Below are 22,056 nucleotides of genomic sequence, written 5' to 3'. Positions count from 1 at the left end.
CAAGCCTGAAGTGAAGGTGTCTTAGTAAAAGTGAGAATTTTCTCATGGATTTTCTTTTTTTTTTTCACACCATCTTCTTTGTAGAAATCATCTCCTTTGGCAACCTCAGCTGATTAAAACTAAGCTCAGTGTCAGAGGCGTAGGACTCCCTGATGAGCAATAGCACTGCATTACCTGCTAGCATTATGGTATAGCCCACGCGCCCTCGGATGTGCTTTTACAAGTGCAGGGATAGTTCAGGATGCCATCTCTTCCTTCAGTTCAGACCACTCTCTGCCTCCTTCAGAATTCCTTATTTAATGCCCCTTGTCTGTGTTTATCTTCCAGTGCTGCTAACTACTGCCAGTCAGATTGGAGGAGGGATGTGATCTCAGAGTCTTTGTGACTACCCGTGGACCAAGGAGCCCAGCAGGGTCCTGGATACCCTTTCTTTTGGGCAAAGCAGGCTGGCAGATTGCTTCCTGCATAGCCCTGCCAGGAAGTTAACTCGCAGTACTGGCAGCACCAAATGTTCACATTGCAGCTGCCAGCCCTCTAAATTCATGAAATTGGGTTAAAATGGAGGAGATTATAAATAACAATTGGTTGACTTCTGAGCTATGGGAAGGATTTGACTTGTGCTGTCAGGATTGCACGATAGGTTATTCACAGAGTCACAGAACCTCAGAGCTGGGAGGAATCTTAAAGCCCATCCAGATCCAACTCCAGCTGAAATCTAAGGAATGCAAGCATTCTGGGATTTGAGTTTGGAAAACTGGGAGTTGTGATGGATGTGATGATTTGCATCTGCTTAAAACACATCAAAAAGGCAGAAGCAGCAATATGGTGTGACGACTATTGTAAACAACGCTAGGTCCTCTGGTGGCTTGGCCAGCAAGTTAGAGGTGGGACCCAGCACCCACCACAATTAACAGCTACAGTAGATGTGAAACTGAAGTTTGGAGGGTTTATTTCTTTGACTCTGGAGTTTTCCACATCAGTCTGCAGCTTTTTGTATTGTGGGACTGAATTTTCCACTGTGCTTCATGCATCCACGTGTTGTTCAGAGCTCTGGCCCTCCAGTTTGCTTGGTTGGGGTGACTGGTGGGTTTTTTTTTTCATACAATGTCCTGTAGAGTCTATTGGAAGTGAAAATTAATGGTCTGCACTACTACGATAACGAATTGTGGCTCTCGGTATCTTTTTATTGTTTCTGATGATGTTTGTGTCATAGCCACATTTCTGTCTTAAGAAAAAGGACGTGAGAACTTGTGCTGATAGAGTTAACTTAATGAATGGTATCAAACACCAACTGCCTCGTTTTCTTGCTAGAGGGCTGCAGTTTAGCTGGCAGAATGGAGAGGAATTGGCCAATTGGACCGGCACCTTTAATTTCACGGATGACGGAGCAGTGAAGAGTGGCAGTGACACAGGCACCAGGTACTGGCACCGGAGGGGATGACTGCATCTCTTGCTCTGTGTATGAACAAGAAGTGTGAGCACAGGCTATGTGAACAGATTTACAGTTTGATTTGTCTGCTTGATGCTGTTCACACATCACAGAAGATGCTGGGGGTGCTTTGCTGGCCCAGCCAGGCTTTGGGGCCATTTAGAATATGCCATAAGCACCCTTTTGATTTGCAGGATGGTGACATTTGTGTCTCTCCTTTTCCTCTCCTTTTCCCCATTTCTTCATCATGGCCATTAGTCAGTATACAGGGAAGTATGGGAAAGTGAACTTGGTTGGGAAGTGGAGCGTCCCAGCAATAATAGAAAATCAGGCCCGTGGCTTTACTTTATAGTAACTAGAATACTCATTCTAAGAAACACAGTTTAATTTGAAATCCTTCCATGTGCTTCATAGTGGAAACATGGTCTGTCAAGGCAAAGACCAGAATATTTCCTTTATATTTACTATACTGAAGATGATTTAAGAAGTGCTGATGCACTGTTGACTGTTGCACTTCTATTAATTTACAGTAGGATTCTTCAGACTGACATGTTTATAAAGGGCCATGAAAGGCCGTGTGCGTAGGTAAGACACTGCAGTTGTCATGGGGAGCTCTATGGCTATCACTGGCTCCAGGTGTGGGGCTGATGTGTGGGATGTGTTCCTACAGCATCAGTCATAGGAAAAGGCCCCTACCTCCCAGTTCATATGGACTTGAAGATTCAAGTTAAGTAACCTGAATCTTGTGTAGCATTGAGTTGAATAAATAGCAGGGAAACTTCTGAAACACTGTAAGTTAAAGAAAAAAAATACTCTCTTAGAAGAAGCTTGCATTAAGTAACTACGGAAATAAAACTCTTCCTGCCTAAATTAGGTATTGTGTGTGAAATACCACTGCAGTATATTTTGGTAACCGCTCACCACCACAGCTGCTCAGCTGATAGCATTTCAACAGCCAGAGGAAGTACAGCGACTGAGCTGCCAAAAATCACCTGTCTCGCCAAACCACAGCAATGCTGCAGTTCCTGCATGGCTCTCATGCAATGGGATCTGCATCCCTGCTGTTGTCACTCATTAAGGAAGTGTTGTGGAAAGAATCGGCCTCTCAGCAGCACTTAGCTCAGACCCAGAGGAAAATGGTTAATTCTTTCTGTATTTATGTATGGATCCATCTGCCTGCCTCTACTTTTGTTGCATTTTTAGTGAGTGCATCTACAGTCTGTAGGTTCAAAGTCTTTGATCAAGCCACATAAAAGAAAACTGAATGTGGCACAAAGACAGATATCTTCCTGAAGGAATGGAATGAATATAGATTTCCTCCTCCAAGTGCAACTTGGCAGAGACAATTGAACCATCACCGCATGTGGGATGGAGAACCAAAACCCTTGACTGCAGAATACATATGATATTGGATGAACAACAGTGCCATTCTCAATCTGTTCAGCCCCTTCAGCAGGGAGGAGGTTCAGGAGGAGAATGTGTTTTTTTTTAATATGAACAGGATCTAATTGCATGAGCTAGGTATGAATTCCCCTGTTCATTGCAGGGGAGTTGGACCAGGTGGCCTTTAAAGGTCACTTCCAAATCAAATAGTTCTGTGATTCTATGATTCTATGAAGGTAATATCAATAGAAATAGGTAAATTTCAAAGTCAGTATAGTGTTAATAAGTGTGGAGATGAAAGGTGTGATTTCAGGTTCAGAGTGGGTCTGGCTGTGACATACATTGCACATAAATGCATTGCAGACATTACCTATTTGTCTACTGTCTGAGAGTGAGGCATACAGGAAAGTAAAATAGAGCTGTGTGGATATGGAGGTGAGGCTGCATGGTGAATAACTGCAGAGCTGTGTCATCGGCTGTTTGCTGTTTACCTTTGATCACCTTTCTTACTGAGTTACCACCAGACATCTCCTGAGAGGCCTAGTATAACACCCAACATCAAACTGTTGGTATCATCTGAAAGCAAGCCTTCATCTAATGAATAATTCTTTCTATCAGAAAGAAAACTTGCAGAGTGAATTTTCCCAGCCTGATTTTACTTGTATGTATTTATGGATCTCCAGAGAGATGTCTAAAGAGTACAAAACTAATTACGTGTCAGCATGCTCACAGTAAACACCTCTCATTGCATGGCTCTGTGCTTCACTGTGTGTTATTCTCTCCTTCTTTGCAGACAGTAGTTATCAAAATAGATACTGCTTTCATTGGCTTCTATCATTCACGTATTTCATGCATATAGGTACATGTTTATTCATACATGCCTGGTATCGATCCATGTGTGTTTTATAACAACTCTTTATCTTTTAGTGATGTGATTTAATGTATAGTGCTGAGACATTAACTCATTACTCATTCTGTGAGGGATTTATTAGATGCAAATAAAGAGATTCCAAAGCAGAAGGCATATTGAGCAAATAATTTCATTGGAATTTCAAGACAGACAGACTTTGTAAGAGTAGGGGCTACGTCAGAACCAATGAATAGCGGAGACAGATTGCTCAAGAAGGGTCAGATAGCACAGAAGTGAAGAACACCGTGCTGTTTGATTTGAGGAGCAACTGATTCAGACATTAAGTAATGTATGAAGTTAAGTGTAGCTTGCAATTGGAATTCCAAAATGAGCCCTACTTCAGTTGCAGGCAGCTCTACTGCCCCATAGTAACCAGGCGGACCAACGAGGCCTTTCATCCCAGGGCATTTAGATACTTCTTTGAGCTACATGGAACCATTCCCAGGAGATAAAGAGTGATGCCATGAATTTGGGTCGTTGTGTGGTGCAATGAGTGTTAGCTGTGGGTAGATTTCCCATGGTTATGTGTTTGCTGTGTAAGCGTTGACTTGTGTTTTGTTATGCCTCTCAGGTGGCCCTGTGGCTAACAGCATCAGTGGCTTGTTTCAATCAAAGTGATAGGAATGGGATTGATTAAAACAACCTAACAGCAGTTTGTTAAAAAATTGAAGACTTCAAAAGTGGCATCGATAAAAGAGAGCTCACTGGCCTGTATTTGCTCCCATTTCTTAGTCTCTGGACAATGTGTATTTTTGGAAAGATCTTTGTTTTTCCTGCAAGGACAGGTGGAAACCTTCACACATTGCTCTGCTCTCTTGCAGTCTCACCATGAGCAGTGCAGAACCATCCCTGCGGGAAAGAGCAAAATGGGAAGGAGGTTTTTGTGAGGGAAAACAGTCTTGTTTAAAACATACCCAACAGGGACATTCAATTGTATTTTAAAACCTCTGCGCAATGTATCAGAAGAATCCATGCCTTGATCCAAATGTCACTTGAAGACATGTCTCAGGCTGTTTAATTCATGCAGCACAACAAAGCAAAGCTGACTTCCAATGAAAGCTGGAGCAGCCCAGCTGCAGATGATCAAAGACACAAGTGTGAGCTGTGTGTGCTTGGGAGTCACATCTGCCGCTCGCTTGCCAGCTCAGTGAGATGCCTCTTTCCCTGTCCACCAAAGCCATCACTCCAACACAGAAGGACACCAGACTGGTCAGGCACGATCTTCCCTTGGTGAAGCCATGCTGGATGTCTTAAATCACGTCTTTGTCTCATATGTGCCTTAGCTTTGCTTTTAGGAGGATCTGCTCCAAGATCTTCCCAGGCACAGAGGTGAGGCTCACCGACCTGTAGTTAAACTGAGTAACTTGCAAATGTGTTGCTGCTTCATGAGTTTTTATCTGATCTTCAATAAAGACTGTCCAGGTGGATAACTGAGTAAGAAAGAGAGCCCAGGGACTTTGGTGGGAGACCAGTCGTGCTGATGACTTCCATCCTCTTTCTGGGAGCTGAAGAAGTCTTTTCTCAGGTTAATCACTAGTTATGCAACACTTCAAATTCATTGTTTCCTCTGCAGAACTCATAAAAATGTGTTTGTTGCTTTGAAAAGTAAATGAGACTACTTCAGCATTGTCACATTTAAAATTAAATTAAAAGATTGTTGGGCTGTTGTATTTCTTTCACTGTCCCTGGAAGCGTTCAAGAAACACATAGCTGTGGTACTGAGGGACTGGGTTTAGTGGAGCAATGCTGACAGTATGTGGACTACATGATCTTGGAGGTCTTTTCCAACCTTGGTGACTATATGATTCTGCAATTCTTGACAGTAATCAGTACACTTCCTTATCAAGAATTTTTGGAGTTCTACTCCTGCCTTTTCTCGGTGTGGGGTCCTTCCTCTTGGTCTCAAGGATTCTTTCCTTCACTGAATCACAGAGGTTGGTTTGGGACTGGGCAAAGTTTAAGTGGTGAAATCCTTTGGAAGGGCTGAAGGACTCACTTCAAGCAGTTTTTGATAAGTTAGAGATGTCCACAGCTGGTGGCAGGTTTCTATGGACAGCTTTGGGCTTTCTCCACTCACAGACCATAGTCCCTTTCTCCCTTTTGTGGTTTTCTCTCTCCCTGGGTTTATCAAGTCAATATCTGGACTTGTTTATCAAGTCAATATTTATCAATATCAATATCAATATTTACTTAAAAGGCAAAATTCAGAATGCCTTGAGATACTTCTGGCATTAGGAGGCCCTCGTGGAGCTTCCTGGAGATGTTTTTTGGGCATGCTCTCTTCCAGTGGTTGCCCTGGGCAGTGTGAGCACTCGTCACTAAAATAACAAGGTTTTCTTACTTCTCTGTTCCCTCTTGAGCATCTCAAACGATTTTACATTGGGAACTGAATAGAAATTCAGGTCAAACACGATCTTTGATTTATTCTTCAAATGTCACCACGCCAGAATATTACATTACCAATGATGTTTTAAATAAAGCTCTCACAGGAATATAGTACTTTTTTTTTCTTTTTTTTTTTTTTTTAATTGAAAATTCAGAGGACACATTGTAGTTACAGGGTTTTGAATTTGAGGTTTTTGAAGGATTCATCAGAATGGCTTCATCTGGCTTCTGTTGCAATACTCCTTCCCCAGGTCATCCAGTTGTACTTCATAATACTCGTGACTGTGGTATGGATATGTGTTGTTCTTAGGTTTTGGGTTTTAGCACAGACTTACAATGATGGAGTGAAAGAGACAGAGACCTTGGCTTAAACCCTATATCATTTTTTTGTAATTTCAGTATGGTCTCATAGAATTCAGTGGCCAGCCTAGACTTTCTCTGGCCCCTACAACTGAGTTCCTGTCACTGTCTCTTCTTTCTCCTCTTCTACAGACTGATGGTTGAAATGGAGGAATGTGACCAAAAAAGTCAATATTTCTGTCAGATTTTAATTAGGATTAGAATTGTCAGATCTGATATGTCTGAACGTCCGAATTCTGTTGTTCTCAAAACCATCTCAGACATTTTGAGAAGAAAATCCCAGCTCCCCTTCTCCTCTGAATATATCGATAATGTAAAACCCAAGGAGAAGCTCAGTTGCGTTGAGTTTGAGTTAGCTAAATGGAAACTGCTGAGTACTGCCTCTTGAACATCACAAAAGAGCATTTGAATCTCTAAAGGGCTGGGCATGGGTGGCTGTTCTACGATCAGCAATGATATCTGTGTTTTGCTGGGAGTAATAGCTGCCTTTGAGCCAGATGTTGTAGTCTCACATCACAAACAACAACTTAAAGCACTGAATACAACTTAAAGCACAACTTCTGTTGACATGTGAGATAATTAACCTAGCCTAAGGCTTATCAATAGTCTTTGTTTCTGTTATTCTTCAGGTATTTCGAGTTTTATGAAGGTCCACTGGAATACAACTCCACCAAATGCCTGGAATTGCGACAGGACATCATTGCAGTGAAGGTTTTGTCTATGTAAGTGTGGATGTTTGCTAAGAAGGTTGCTTTCCAGACAGGATGAAAATGGTAACTTATGATAGAGTTGTCAAGGGTGTAAGATGCAGGGGATCCTACCAGTAAAATAATAATAATAGAAAATCTATATTCTGCTGCATTTTGTCTCCTCTGGTCCCACATATGTACTAGCAAACTAATGAGTTGAATGGGACATACCCATAAAGCCAGATAGATGGAGTCAGTCAAAACATACAGGTTGCCCGTGGGACTGATGGCACAAAATAAAGTGGGATGTTTTTTCATTGACCTTCCACATTTTCAGCTGACAGTGACTTTAGGTGCACACATTATGCCTAGTCCCTTAGTATATCTAAAATCATGCTGTAGTCACCTCATCTACAAGGTTTATTAATTCCATGAACTGATAGTCTCAGCTGAAAGTGCAGCTGTACGAGTGCAGAGCTTTAAGCAGTCAAGATTGCTGAACTGGATTCCTGCTCCAGGTCTGTATGAATTTTCAGCATCTCTCCCTCACTGACTTCGTGCTCAATAGAATGTAGGTTATGTCCTTGCCTTCTGCATTTGGTACTGGATGAAGGATACAAGGGTAGCAACTTTGCACTGCCTGCTGACATGCAATGCTTAAAAATAAATGGAAGGGGTGAGAATGTGATACTTCTGCCAGTGTTCTGCTGAAGATGGTGAGCTTTGAACCACTCTTCTGCATACTTATCAGATGGCACAGAGACTTTTTCTTTTCATCTTTTCCAGTGGTACACAAAAGATAGTAGGCTCCTGCTCAGTGGGATCAAGTCAGCCTTACTCTCTGATAGGCATTTGACACCGAGCTCTTTCGTTAGTGCTCAGTTCTTCTGATACGTTTCTTTCTTCTGTACTCTGTTTCCTAAGTCAGCCCACACGGTAATAGAAGATTTCCAAGTTAATATGCTCTGGGGGGCTACAGAAAGTACAATATGACCTAATTCCTTCCTGTAGCTTCCACAGCCTGGGAAATCCTAAGTGCTACTCACTTTAAATATATAATTATCTTAAAAGCCTTTGCTTTATTAGAACATTCAAAGCCCTCAAACCTGCAGAGAACTTATTAAGGCCTATCAGCCTTGAAGAATTCTAAGACATCTGATGTGCTCCACCAGTACCTGTGTGTACAAGGCTTAGTGTTGCTATCTCTAATGAGGAAAAAATAATTTAAAAGATGAGTTTTGCACTGAATAGATTGACTTGTTTGCCATGTTGAAGGAGGCAAATCCCATGTCATAAAGTGAATTCTGTTTTTCTTTCTTTTTATCTTTTAGGGTGAAACAAACTGAATTATTTGACAGGTGGAAGAGCCTACAGATGTGCAAATGGGAGATGAATGTCACAGAAGCCAACATATTCAAGTAAGAATGCTCCACAGTGATGGGGCTGTGCAAGATTTACTTTAGTCTGAGTTTAGCTTCCTATGGAGATGCCAGACATTCAGTATGGATTGCAGAAGCATTATAACACTGTAACTTCTGGAGAACCATCCTTCTGAATAAATATGGACATTTTATACACTTCAGAAAAGTATAAAAAGTTTATCAGCCAGGGTGAAAGAGAGCTCTTCAGGAATATGGGGTAGTCTTTCCAACTAAGACAGGGAATTTGGTATGGAAAAGATGTTTCCAGGTATGATTTGAGCAGAAGTGGCCTAGAACAAAGAAGTAAAAGCTATGTGTAATCCATCAGCTTAACTCTCTGGTAATGCAACATGGTGACACTATGAATTTGGCTTCCGAAACACTAGACCTAGATTTTTTGTGGTGTATTAAGTACCACAAGACCTTGTTTCTCGTTTATTATCTTTAATGGCTTCTCAGCCATTGCTTCTCAACTATCTTCAAATGTTACTTCTGGTTTTTGGAGACCTCTGCAGTTTGTTTCTGTCACCCTTCTTTGCCTGTCTTCATGTGACCTCCTCTTTGCTGAAGGCCCTCCATGGTCCTTTCAAGACAGTTTGTGAAACTGAGATTGTTAAAGCAATAGTAGAATTAAGCCCCAAAAATACTTGAATGTTGTGTATTCATACATTCAAAGGCCATGTTTGGATGTGTCTAGAGAAAACACATTATTTAACTCTAGAGGGGTGGGTTTAGATTAGACGTCAGAGGGAAGTTCTTTACAGAGAGACTGGTGAGGTGCTGGAACAGGCTGCCAGAGAGGCTGTGGATGCCCCATCCCTTGAGGTGTTCAAGGCCAGCTTGGATTGGGCCCTGGGCAGCCTGGGCTGCTATTAAATGTGGAGGTTGGTGGCCCTGCCTGTGATGGTCCCTGGGGTCCCTGTTAACCAAAGCCATTCTATGATTCTGTGATTTCAAAGCAGAATATAAGCTGCTTAATTCTGTAAGTCACTGGTGTGGTTCAGAGCTGTTATTTAGGATAAGGACCTACAAATTTATCCCAAATTCTCTTTCATGATTACAGGAAAAAACTGATATGAATTAATGAGAGAACGTGAGAATGCATGTGCTGAGTTAGTCACTAACATCTTTTAAAATAACTAATTGTTAGTCACAGACTTCTAGCACTTTTTTTCTGATGTGAGCTCCACAAATGTGTTTCTAATGTATATCTTTTTCTATAAAGTATCTGATGGGCAGTTATCAAAGCCCATTATGACCAAGAAAAGAGCTAGGCACAATTAGAGCCTTTTATCTTACGGATTCCTTTGAGATACTTAGCAGTTCAGAAGGAGAAAATCTAAAGAAAACAATTTCTGGATGGTCACTCTCCATCAGCTGTCAGACGTTTCCCTTAGGGAATGTGCCTCTAGAAAACTAGTAGGCTGTTGGAGGAGAGAACATCTACTCTATCTACATTCCTCCTCCTTCTGGACTGTTCCTTTTCTCTCAGAGTCAGGCACTGGAATGGCTGCCCAGGGAGGTGGTGGAGTCACCATCCTTGTTGGTGTTCAAGAGGCATCTGGATGAGGAGCTATGAGATGTGGTTTAGCGCTTGTGGCAGCAACGGTAATGGGAGGATGGCTGGATTGGATGATCTTGTAGATCCTTTCCAACCTTGTGATTCTATGTGATTCTACGTGATCTCTTCCAATTCCTTAATGCAGAACTAATGAAGAGCATTCTCATATCTCAAATATCACAGTTCAGTATGACTACCTGCATTTAATTAGATAATGATTTCATTATTTGGAATTACTCATTGAGTCATACAGACTCAGCTGCTGCCTTTTTCCAATTATTATATGATATCATTCTGCTTCAGGCGGGTATATGACAGTAACTGGACATCATTGAAATGTTTGCATTATTCCATATTTCCTTTCCAATTCCTGTAATAAAACCCACAGAACAGAGTGACTTTGTCTTTCAGCTCCTAATGAGGTCACTTATCCTGGAGACCAGGTACCTAATATGGCCATTTGGCTTTGACTTCACATGTGTTGACCATTACATGTATTTTTCATTAAAAAGACAAGATGCATTAACTGAAACAAACTGGCGTTAGGTTAAGTCATGGCTTTCAGTTCCTCCAGGAAAAGGAGAAAAGCATTAGGGAATGGACCCTTATTTGGAGAACTACTTTTCCTATTTACATTTCATATTAAACTTGAATTTTCTTCCAGAACACGAATCCCATTTTTAAGATTTCAAGGCCATGTTTGTTTACTTTGGAATATCTGCTCTTTTGTACCAGTGACAAAGAAGATGTTGGACATTTGTTTGAGATTCATCCCCGCATGAAGACTTTAACCCCCGTATTTCCTGCCCAGTGACGAGTGAATAATTTGCAAAGGATGGCAGCCCTCTAACTCAGAAAGGGACTAATTAATGAGAATGGTTTCCATGGGATATAGGTGGCATAAACTCAGCTTGGGGATGTGGAGAAGATCAGTTTGCTTGTGGATTTCTCTGAACCTGTAATTTTCTAAAGGAGAATCCAGCAAACTACAATTTTATCCCCCATATTGTTAAAAAGAGGTGTTTTTTTTTTCATTCAAAATGCCTTGTTAGCAGTAATAGTAACTGCAAATCCTAAAACACGCTATTAGCTCCTAGATCTCATTTCTCTCTTTTCCATGTTACAGATCTACGTTGTCGAGGTGTTGCAATGCTCCTGCCTTCTTGTTCACCACTCAGAAAAACACTCCCTTGGGCACTAAGCTGAAGTACGAAGTGGATACCAGTGGGATCTTCCACATCAACCAAGAAATCTTCAAGATGTTTCCAAAGGTGCATCTGTCCATCTACAAAACTAACTTCATTCTATTTGCTTAATTACATCATATGCTGAGGTCACATTTAGAATCATGGAATCATTTGAGTTGGAAGGGGTCCTTAATGGCTATCAGGTCCAACTCCATGCAGTGCACAGGGGCACCCACAGCTCCATCAGGTGCTCAAAGCCCTGCCTAATGTAGGGCAGTGAACAGTGTGGAAAAACCCTGGAGATAATAACCTCGAAATGTTATGCTATTATCACATCTCTCTGTAGTTTGCATGAAATTACTGATAAAATATATCTGTACAAAAAAGAACACTCTTGTGCTTAGCTAAACTTGTCCGTACATATTTGTTGGGTGTAGTACCATAATGGCTCTATTCTGCTTTCTGAGATGGGGCTGTCACTCATTCTGGCTTCTACAGCAGCAGTGTTATAAAAGCTAATGATTATTAATTAATGCTATTGGTACAGTTAGTGTAGCAAACACTAAAATTTGGGCTCCGTTCTGATGAATAGCTGTAATGTGCTGGTTTAGAGAGACCTCCTGGGCTTCACCATCTGCTCTGGGATCTTCAGACTTCTCCAAAGGACATAAGCATCTTGCGTGCTGTAGGCTTATGGTTCATGCTCCCGTGTGTAAATCAGAAAAAGGAAAAAAAAAATAATAAAAAATATAGAAAAAGTCTTTTTCTGCTTGAGGAGTTTAACCTGCTTTCTCTGATGTTGCAGGATATGCCATACCACCGCTCCCAGTTCAAGAAGTGTGCGGTGGTTGGGAATGGGGGGATCCTGAAGAACAGCAGGTGTGGCCGAGAGATCGACAGCGCAGACTTCGTGTTTCGGTACAGACTTTGTGTGTTTGTTCCTTTGTGTCCTGTTTTACTGGCACGTGAAGGATTGCAGAGCTATTCCCTCTCAAGTGGGAACTCTGGGTTTACAAACTGACCAAGTCAAATCTGTTTATTGCACAACATGGTGGTATTTTAAAGAAAACTTCCCTGTATAATATTTGTTTTAAACTTAAGATTCAAGGCGTTATTTCTTTCTACCTCCACGAGGACAGTAACTTACTGGCAGCATTTGACATCCTTGTTCATCTTGCCCCGTTACTCAGGTTGTAGATTTATCCTTGCATGAACATTTGCACAGGCACAATGTCTCATGTATTTTCATCATCCTTAATATGAAGGAGGGTTACTTTTATTATTCTTAAGCATGTCTAATCCCTCTCTGCATCCTGCTAAGCTGTCTGTCTGGGTCATGGCACATGACAGCTAGTTCATGGATCCATGACCTGCTTTATAGAAAAGAAAATAATTTGACTTCTTTTGGCCCATTTTCTGACTTTGGGTACATTTTTGTAAGCTTAAAATAAGTGTTCTTAAATCAGCGACTTTCTCCAGCTTCATACCATCAAAAGTTAGTCTAGATGCAAGTCGTGGCATTCTAAACTTGACATCAAATGAAGAATGATGATGTACAGGCCCTAGACCCTACATTAATCCATTGTCCTAATTTTAATCAGTGAAAGAATTTAGGTTTCACATAATTGCCTTCAGTTTAAAGGGCTGTTGTACAGTGCACACATTAAAGAGGTGCAGCTGGTTCCTTTCCTCTGTGTTGTATCGCATTGTGGTTGAAATGAAGGCACATGTTCTGCCTAAAGGTGACAAACTATTGAGTGGAAGTGGAAATGTGAGCAGCAAATATCATCCCTTTTGCATAAGAACTTTCAGTGTAGGTCCCTTCTTAACCTCTTTCCTGGATCACACCCAGATAAAAAGAACAGGCTAGTGCACAACATAGGAATTGGAACTGGATTGCTTTTGGTGTTTGGAATTTGTCAGAGATTTGAGTAGAAATGAAATGTGAATAAGTACAACAATATGTATGTGAAAAAACACCACCCGGTTTGCCATCTTCAAAACACCTGTGACCAGAATGACACATAAAGCCACTTAAGGACAACCATCGTTGTCACTAACAAAATGTCATAAACTGCCTGTGGAGCATTGCTGCCGTTCCACTGAACCTCCAAGACACCTGGGAAAGTCATTGTATTGTCAGGGTCAGCAGGATGCAAACAATATTTTTCTGTAAAGCAGATTTTGCCAGCGGTGAGCTACAGCGCAAAATGCACACACAGCAGTTGCATTCACCAGTTGTTATGGTCTATCTCCATCTACTGGCAAGAGTGGAGATCTGTGGAGTGCAGGCTGGGATGTGATTGTCCTCTGAAGGGGTGAATTTTTGGAGCTGTAGAATTTACTTTGTAAGCAGAGTTTCCAGTGGAAGTGAAGCTGGTGTGAGTTGTGTTTCAGTAACTTCAGCGTGTCCTGAGGGATGCTCTGAATTTTGTAAGACGAGATAAAGCTTTGCAGAACACAGTATCAAAGAATCATTAAGCTTGAAAAAGACCTCCAAGATTCCCAAATCCAAATTATCACTTTCAAAAAAATCAAACTTGCTTTGAGTTGACTCTTCAAAAAATATTGAAGTTTCCTGAACCTGAGAAGGACTTTGAGGGATTTTTGTCCATTTCTCTGCTATCAAGCGAAGGAGAAAATATGTTTTTAGAGCTGGCAACTGCACTGTAACATTGTGAAAATGCTTAGTGTTGCTTATGCTGAATTCTGTCATGGTTTTCTGGTATTCAGCCCTGATCGTCAGACGTATTGAGAGTAATTGAGTGTAAGACAGCTGAAAAAGAATGTGTGCTCTTACACAGTGCTGGGAGCTGCCTGAAAGGGAAAAGGGAGGGGAGCAGGTTATTTTGGATTAATTAGAAACTGGGCTCATGTCTTTCTTGTAGAGCATTTCCCCTATATTCTGTAGAGTATAAAATAAATCACAACATTAAAGATACAGTTTGTATATTAATTATGGAATACAACAAAGCTGTTACTGAGGGAATCTTTGGTTGTAGAGGGTGATCATCCTGGGGGCTTTGTCCCAGTTCTGCTCTTTAATCACCAAAGTAAATAGCCAAACTGCTGTTAGAGATCAGAATGGAGGAACATCGGCTACCTCTGTGAAAATGGGACAGCTGCAACAGACTAGGGGAAGAGCTTGAATCAATTCTACTTTCTAGTGCTGGAAAGGTACAAGGAATTGTTTTTAACTTTCTTACTGATTTCTTTCCCTTACAGATGCAATTTGCCTCCCATCTCTGAGAAGTACTTAGCAGATGTCGGGGTGAAGACGGACGTTGTGACTGTCAATCCCAGCATCATTACTGAGAGGTTGTCTCTGCGCTTTGTGTTTCCATCTCCTATCCATTTTTCAAATGTATCTTTAACCAAATTCCAGCTGTTAAAGGGAATTTTTATTCCTATATTACTTAGAACTGAGACTATAAAACTTACTGAGTTGCAGAGCCATTAAGTTTCAAAAAGACCACTAAAACCATCAAGTCCAACCATCAACCCATCCTCATCTTGCCCCCAGTGATACATCTCCATGTTTCTTGAAAACCTCTGTTTCATTCTGAATTTAAATGATTCAGTGTGTGGAAACAGTAATAACTTAAAGAAAGGTGCTCAGCATTTAAACCTGCACACTGATAGTAGGGAGTGGGAAGCTGAAGGCTAAACAGAACACAATGGTAAAGCCATCCCACACTGTGCTGCAAGCCCCAGGTGGATGTCTTGGTCTCATTAGGTTGGAAGTGACTGGATCCCACCCTGAGAGCTTAAGTAAAGTAATACACATCAGCAGATTTAAAACAAAATACTATTTAAATACCAGGATTGACCGAGGAATTTCAATTCTATTTCAATTTAGAACCACCTTGCTGACGGGTTTGGGACCATGGGGCTGATTCTGTTGTCCTTCCTTGTTCACGTGTTTCGTTTATTGAGCAACATAAAACCATGTGCTTGCCTTTGGGTTTTCTTTTAAATATTACAGTTAGGCATTGTGGAAGTGTTTTTGCTCTGCTTTTTGCCATTTTTCTGTAACGTCCTGTTCTGCATAGTGAGTTACACAGCTGAAAAAATTTATCATCACAAAGAAATGAGACATTATCAAAGTGTTCAATGACAACGTTGTCAAAATGCATTGTAAACAGAGGGGAGAATGTGTTTTTTTTTAATATCCCCCATCTCTTTGCCCTGCCCTGACAATTTGGCTACAGATCTAAATGTATTCTCTTCATCAGTTGAGACATATCTCAGTTACCTCTGCCTCAGAATTTTTTGTCATAAAAGCCTGGTGTGTTCAAACTGATCCGTACTGATCTGAATATCACCTGCATCCTTTCCCCTTTAGGTTTCATAAGCTGGAGAAGTGGAGGAAGCCTTTCTATGACGTGCTCCAGGTTTATGAGAATGCCTCCGTGCTGCTGCCGGCCTTCTACAACACACGCAACACGGATGTCTCCATCAGGGTCAAGTATGTCCTGGATGACTTCGAGTCCCAGCAAGCTGTGTACTACTTTCACCCCCAGTATCTCATCAACGTCTCACGCTACTGGCTGGGCCAAGGGGTGCGGGCCAAGCGGATCAGCACGGGACTCATCCTGGTGACTGCTGCCCTGGAGCTCTGCGAAGAGGTCCACCTCTTTGGCTTCTGGGCCTTCCCCATGAACCCCTCAGGGATTTTTATAACTCACCACTACTATGACAATGTGAAGCCTCGCCCTGGTTTTCATGCAATGCCCTCGGAAATCTTCAACTTTCTGCACATGCACAGCAAGGGGATCCTGCGGGTTCACACCGGAACCTGCGGCTGCTGTTGACAAGGGCACTTCTTCCTCTGGTGCAAAAGTGCATCAGGAACTCGATGCCTGTGTACACCCTGAGATTATGCAATAGTTGTTTGATATAAATTTCCTTGAGGCATTGCATCCCATAGGATCTATGTGACCAGCATCCTTCCTGCTAGCAGAGTCGGGTCCATAGCAGTGTGGGTGAAACAAAACTCCTCTGTCCTGAGGTGTGCACTGCCCTGGGAAGCAGGTTGGATGAGAAGCACATCTCCAATAGATTTAGAAATATACAGAGCACATAAATATAACTGTCATTTCACCATGGATTAGATCACCAAGCTTTTAAGGAGAATTGGGGATGGAGAGTTTCAGCATAGACTGTATGGCTTTACATAGGCTTTTGAGTTGAGTGCTGTGGGGCACTGTCAGCTTTTACTGAAAGCACTGTTCTCTGGCATTTGGGTTTTTGAAAATACTCTTTGCTTTGTAGTTTTAAGGGCAGCTGTGTAACTTGAGGTCATTGTTCAGTAACGTCACAAAGTATTGTTGAAAAACAGCAGATAGGAGAGACAGGAATAAACAAGGTCACCTTATGAAATCTTTCAGCTGGGATAGAAGAGAACTCCCATTTGCAGTAACAGGTCACTGTGCTGACCATGGTGTATGGTTGTTCTAGAGCTTCTTTCTTCTCATATCATGCCTGGCCTACTCTGCTGGTAACATTTTCTTTCCCACTGCAATCTTTTCCTTTTTGCTAATACATGTGCAGTGTCTGCTTTCTTCGACAGTGACCATCAGCTTCAGATTGGAGACCTTCCCAATTCTTTAAGCTTTCCTTGGATTGAATAGTGAGAAGGTTACCCTAGTTAGACTTTCTGAGTTCATTTTTGATTCAATTATCGCAGCATTAGATGGAAAAGGACTTTCTCCTCTGTTTTATTAAAGACTTTTGTAGGAGTATTCGAGTGTTGATCCACTGTTGTACAGCTTGAATCAAATATTTTCAGATGTCTGTGATAAATACCTGCAGGAAATGAAGTTAAAAGACAGTGAAGTTATTAATGGCTTGAATTATGATGTCTGAATGCGGCATTTGTTTGTGCTGAGAATGTTACTAGGATAATTAAAGGGCTGATGTATTCTTTGAAGTGTTGCCAATGTAACTTAGTCATACCAAGCTTGGTTTTCTACCTGATGCAAGTTACCTTGGCAAAACCCTGGTGTAGGACAGATGCACGTGTTTAGTGTGAAGCACTTGGGCTGCTGTGCAGTGCTGTTGTCTCGTCCAGACTGCAGAGATTTTGAATTTAAAGTGCTTGTCCTCTCTGAGGGCTGTGTTCCAATCAGAACTGTATTTGATTTTGTTACGCGTGTGCACACAAAGCTACTTTTAAAGCCTCTGTGCTGTGCTGACAGCTCTGACATTTAAAAGGGTGTAAAGGAAGCGAAGCACAGCAGTCGCCATTCCAGAAGTCCCTGCTGACCATACAGCATTGACCTGGATGGTGTGCAGGAGTCTGAATTTCTTTTGCACCAGGCTTCAGAGGTCTAATTAGTTTAAAAACAACCCATTTCTCTGTTGAAGTGTCAGAGCTCGGTAAGTGCCATCCAGGGGTAGGCAAAGGATTTGTGGTTAAGCTTTGTGCATTTGTCTTGTGCTTTTGGTCTTAGAGCTGTGTGTTGGTGAACTGTATCACAGTACACCCAGAATGAACCTACATGTGAAATGGTTTCCTAGATTTAATAAGCAAAAGAGGTCTTTGTCTTGGGTGTGTTTTGTAAATTAATGTGCAAAGGGCTTTGATAACGAAGTGCTGTAACAGAAGTGCTATGTAGAGAGCAGCATGACCCGTGGGCTGGGCATCTTGCTGTGTGTTGAGCTTTATCATAATGAAGCCAGCACCTGTGGACCTCACTTCTGCCCGAGTGAGGGCCTGGTGGTGACTTGGTTTGCTTTGCTGCTGCTTTGCTGGGGATACACTCTTTGGTAAGAGTTTTTCTTCGCTATATTGATTGAAGCGAGCAAAAGGAGTCTGATCTATTGCAAGAGGTACTTCAGAAAGATGGGAAGGCATTTGAGAAGCATCAGCATGTTGGAAAGAAATGGAGCAAATCCCCCTGTTTGGTTGCAAAATTTCTTCTGGACTTTTTGGTCAGGCAAAAGGATAAGCGAAGCTGTAATTACAGCAACCTCTAATTGCAGGGACACAGACATTTTCTTCCCTTTGTTTGCTTCAGATAAATTAGCAATGTAAATTCACCGAGGCTACACTGTATAAGTGCAGTTTTACTGTGTTTAGATTTTGATGGATTATAGGTCTATAACTACTATATATTTTTAATGATTTTAAAATGCACATGCGGGCTACTTGCACATATGCACCAAAGGCCCAGTCCTGCAACTTTCATCTTAAAAGAGCTCCCATTCCAGCTGGTAGGTATTTTATTTGTATAGGTATTGCAGAAACAAACCCAACCATGTCTCTGGAGATGTACATAGGTATATATTAGCGATGTTTAGTGATAGGACTGGAGGGAATGGCCTCAAGTTGTGCTAAGGGACATTTAGGTTTGGATATTAAGAAAAATTTTCTCTCTGTTAGAGCTGTCAGTCAGGTTCTGGAATGGGCTGCCCAGGGAGGTGATGGAGTAAATGTCCAAATTGATCCAATGTCAAAGAATTGTTTAGATGTGGTACTAAAGTACATGGTTAGTGGGGAATTATTGGTGGTATTGGTGGCATGTAGACGTTGGACTAGATGATCTTGAAGGTCTTTTCCAACTTTCATTATTCTATGACTCTTTATTAGATGAGATTTAGGGAGTGATTTGCAAGCTAGAAAGACTCTTACAGAAATATATATATAATAGTCCTTGAAAGGAAGTGCATGCTGCAACATGTTTGCTTTCTGATCTGTTTTTCAGGTGTTGCTCAAAAAATAATTGCAAAGTGACAGCGTTTTTGTGAGCAATTTGGAAGCTTTCAGATTGTTCTCGGCCTTCTTGCTTTGCATTAGGCACTGGAAAAACCACATTCCTGCTGGTGTCCAGTCTGAAGGTGGGGATGGTGCCCCCAGAGGTCTCAGCCATGCACAAGTCAATGAATAAAGCCGTTATCTCTCATCCTGAGCTCAGATGGCAAGCCCAGCTGTCTTGCTGAGAAGATGAATTCTGAGGCAGGGAGAGAGAAAATTAAAATACTGGGGATTAATCACCAGCTTCTGATATTATTTATGGGAATCTCTTAAGAAGTTCCTGAGATCTTCATACACTGACAATGCAAATTCAGTCAGAAAATCATGGCTGGGCCTGCTCCTCTTTGATAGGGCAATAGTGGAGCTTATGGGCCCACCCACCAGTGCTGTCATCAAGGGGAAAAGAAGGCTTAATCAAAATACTTCAGCTGCTTGCTCTCAGTTTATGGGCAGAACAAATAGTGACAGAGGTTGGAAGGGATCCTCCTGTTTGGTTGGTACCCAAGCATGCAGTGAGCTTTGGAGCTTTCGCGCCTATGCTGAGAAGGAAACACTGTCAAAAATCAGCAATCCCTAAAGGCCAAAGTCACTGGGAAATTCTGGAATGAGCCGAGGAATAAAAGAGTCAGTACTTACACTGAGGGCCTTTACCAAAATCCAGTGAAATTCATGGTAAGTTTGGAATAGATCACAGCCAACCTGCAGGCTGTGTGCAGGGGGAGCAGCCCTTGTTTCTTACTCTCTTGTTTTCAAATATGTTTTTTATCTGTCGTAGATACAGTGCAGTAGCAATACTGTGTTTTTAATGGTTAGTGTGAAGAACAAAATCTGGAAGCCCAGGTGCCGTGAGCGTCACTCTCCCTTCCAGATTCCTGCACTTTCCATCCTTTCCAATTCAAATATGCAAAACATTTCATCACGGTCGTGTAAATGAACCAAACCACAGTGAGCCCCTGCATCCTGCTGTGTGTGTGCGAATCACATGCCGTGAGAGAAGAGGGGTTCTTCTGCTTTCTTTGAAATGCCAGCGTGTAATTTGCCTGTGATACAATTGTGTTGAAGGTGGGATTCCCAGTGAGGCCAGTACAAAGCGTTCATTTGGCTTCAGTAGGAAAACAACGGGTCCAATGCTTGTGAGTCAAGCCTGCAACCCTCATTTCCAACCCACCACCATGCACTATTACACTTCTATGTCTTACTGTCCTCCCGTCTAATGTGGGTGAGGCTGCTGTGATATCTGCATGGTATCCCAAATCGTTGGCAATTGTACTCAAGTGCTTTTGTAATGAATCTTAAGGAAAATCCAAACATACTCATTGGGGTGAGGGAGCCTGAATCCCAGGCTTGAGCACCTCCCATGTTCCTTAAAGCCTGAGCATGAGAAACATCAGCAATGAGGGTTTGGGCTGTAGCGGGAAGCCTAAAGAAAGATAAATACACCTCAGCATTTCAAGGATTGAAAGCTGTAAATATGTTACTGGTACGTCTGACTTGTGGTTGGACTAGATGATCTTAGAGGTCTTTTTGAATTATAATGATTCTATGATTCTACGACTTTCCCTTTAGAAGCCATAAATGTTCTCAGTGTTTGACCTTTGGGTGAGTTGCTGTGTGTTTTTAACCCTACTAACCACTGTAAAATGTGTTAGAATGTAAAATAGTGACAGGCTGAGCCAACAAGATCAAAGTGTTGGCTGGTTCTTGAAACGTTCTACCTGAAACTGTGCGCTTTAAGATGCACCAGGATACTGAAATAGGCATCTCATTGCTCCCTACAGCGTATGGAGATGGTCGTTGTTGCCCAGAACTGCTGGATCAAAATGGCATCTTCATGCTGAGGGAGGTCAGGCTGATGCAAAAATAAAGCTTGTTCCATAATTGTTATTTCTGTATGGTGGTGACGGCGGGGGTGGACAGACCCAAGCAGAGCCATGGTAATTTCATGCTGATGTTAAAGCCATCGTGCCCATTGACTCACCTTTCTTTTCTTTCCGTCTGCCACCCTGTAATCCTTGCTTCTTTCTGTAGCTGTAATATGGTTGTAGTAGGAAGCCTATCAATTGATGTAAGCCATAACTAAAGCAGTAATCAGGGTACTTTCTTTTGTCTGTATCACTGTGTTTGAAAGATGATTTGACTCTATTGAATAAACCTCTTTAACAGTTTTATGGGAAAGGCTGAGCCACTTTCTGTGCCTTCAGACTCATGTTTCGCTCTTCTGTGTCTCTGAACAGAGTGGGATGGAAGGTCAGCTGGGAGAAACCCGTTCACATAGCTGGCAATTAGCACTGCAGACTTACATGGCCTAGCATCATGTGCATATGCAGATATACTAAACCACATGCAGGGTTGGAAGGTATAAATGCTGTAAGAGATGTAAATTCGGTATCTTAACAATATATATGGACACAGATAAGTCATTACTAGAGGTAACAAGCTGTGCATAGACAAGCATTGAAAAGCCTCTGCAATCCATGGGATTCGCCTGCTTAACACCTTCCTGTCTGCTCTGTCCTCACCTTTACATCATGAGTAAACCTACTTCCTTCAGCTCTGGCTGATCTTCCATAGCCTTACACTTCCTTCATTTTTAACAGCATCGGGAGGGTTAAAAACATGATTCTGCAGTTATTCACAACCTTTTCCTTTTGTAACTGTGTGTTTTCCTTTGACTATCTGTTGTTTCAGATTGTAGGAGTGGGTGATGGAAGCAGAATAGTAGCGCTGTGCTAAGGTAAATGTAAATGATTCGGAAGACGCAGAGATGTGGTGAATACAGAGGAATCTGTTCTCGTTCCTGCTGACATTAAGGCTGATGGATGCACTTCCTTCCCACAGCTGCTTGTGATTATTGTCAGTGATTATTCAATCAAGGAGAGGAAACGTAGAGAGGGAAAAATGAAGAGACAAATTGACACTGTGTGGTGTAATTGCCGTCTATCATGTTGCAAATTGCTCAGCTAAGCAAGCAA

General features: G+C 41.8%; 1 protein-coding gene across 8 annotated transcripts in view; it reads left to right on the top strand.

Moving 5' to 3' along the window:
• Positions 1 to 21,259, top strand: part of ST8SIA5 (ST8 alpha-N-acetyl-neuraminide alpha-2,8-sialyltransferase 5) — a 49,501-nt gene extending 28,242 nt beyond the window's left edge. For 4 of the 8 annotated variants that reach the window (XM_032441485.2, XM_015887196.3, XM_015887193.3 and 1 more), the window contains exons 3-9: positions 1,312 to 1,419; positions 7,097 to 7,189; positions 8,488 to 8,574; positions 11,265 to 11,409; positions 12,131 to 12,243; positions 14,551 to 14,643; positions 15,671 to 21,259. In XM_032441485.2, coding sequence (XP_032297376.1) covers positions 1,312 to 1,419; positions 7,097 to 7,189; positions 8,488 to 8,574; positions 11,265 to 11,409; positions 12,131 to 12,243; positions 14,551 to 14,643; positions 15,671 to 16,139 — 1,108 coding nt within the window. In that variant the 3' untranslated portion in view covers positions 16,140 to 21,259. The remainder of the gene's footprint in view (positions 1 to 1,311; positions 1,420 to 7,096; positions 7,190 to 8,487; positions 8,575 to 11,264; positions 11,410 to 12,130; positions 12,244 to 14,550; positions 14,644 to 15,670) is intronic. The other 4 variants (XM_085528206.1, XM_085528203.1, XM_085528205.1 and 1 more) reach the window with 1 other exon arrangement.
• Positions 21,260 to 22,056: the final 797 nt, after the last annotated feature.

This window comes from Coturnix japonica, chromosome Z, assembly GCF_054131305.1.
Source record: "Coturnix japonica strain WE chromosome Z, WE-NBRP24, whole genome shotgun sequence".
Classification (NCBI taxonomy): domain Eukaryota; kingdom Metazoa; phylum Chordata; class Aves; order Galliformes; family Phasianidae; genus Coturnix; species Coturnix japonica.
This window is presented reverse-complemented; position numbering and strand designations above follow the sequence as displayed.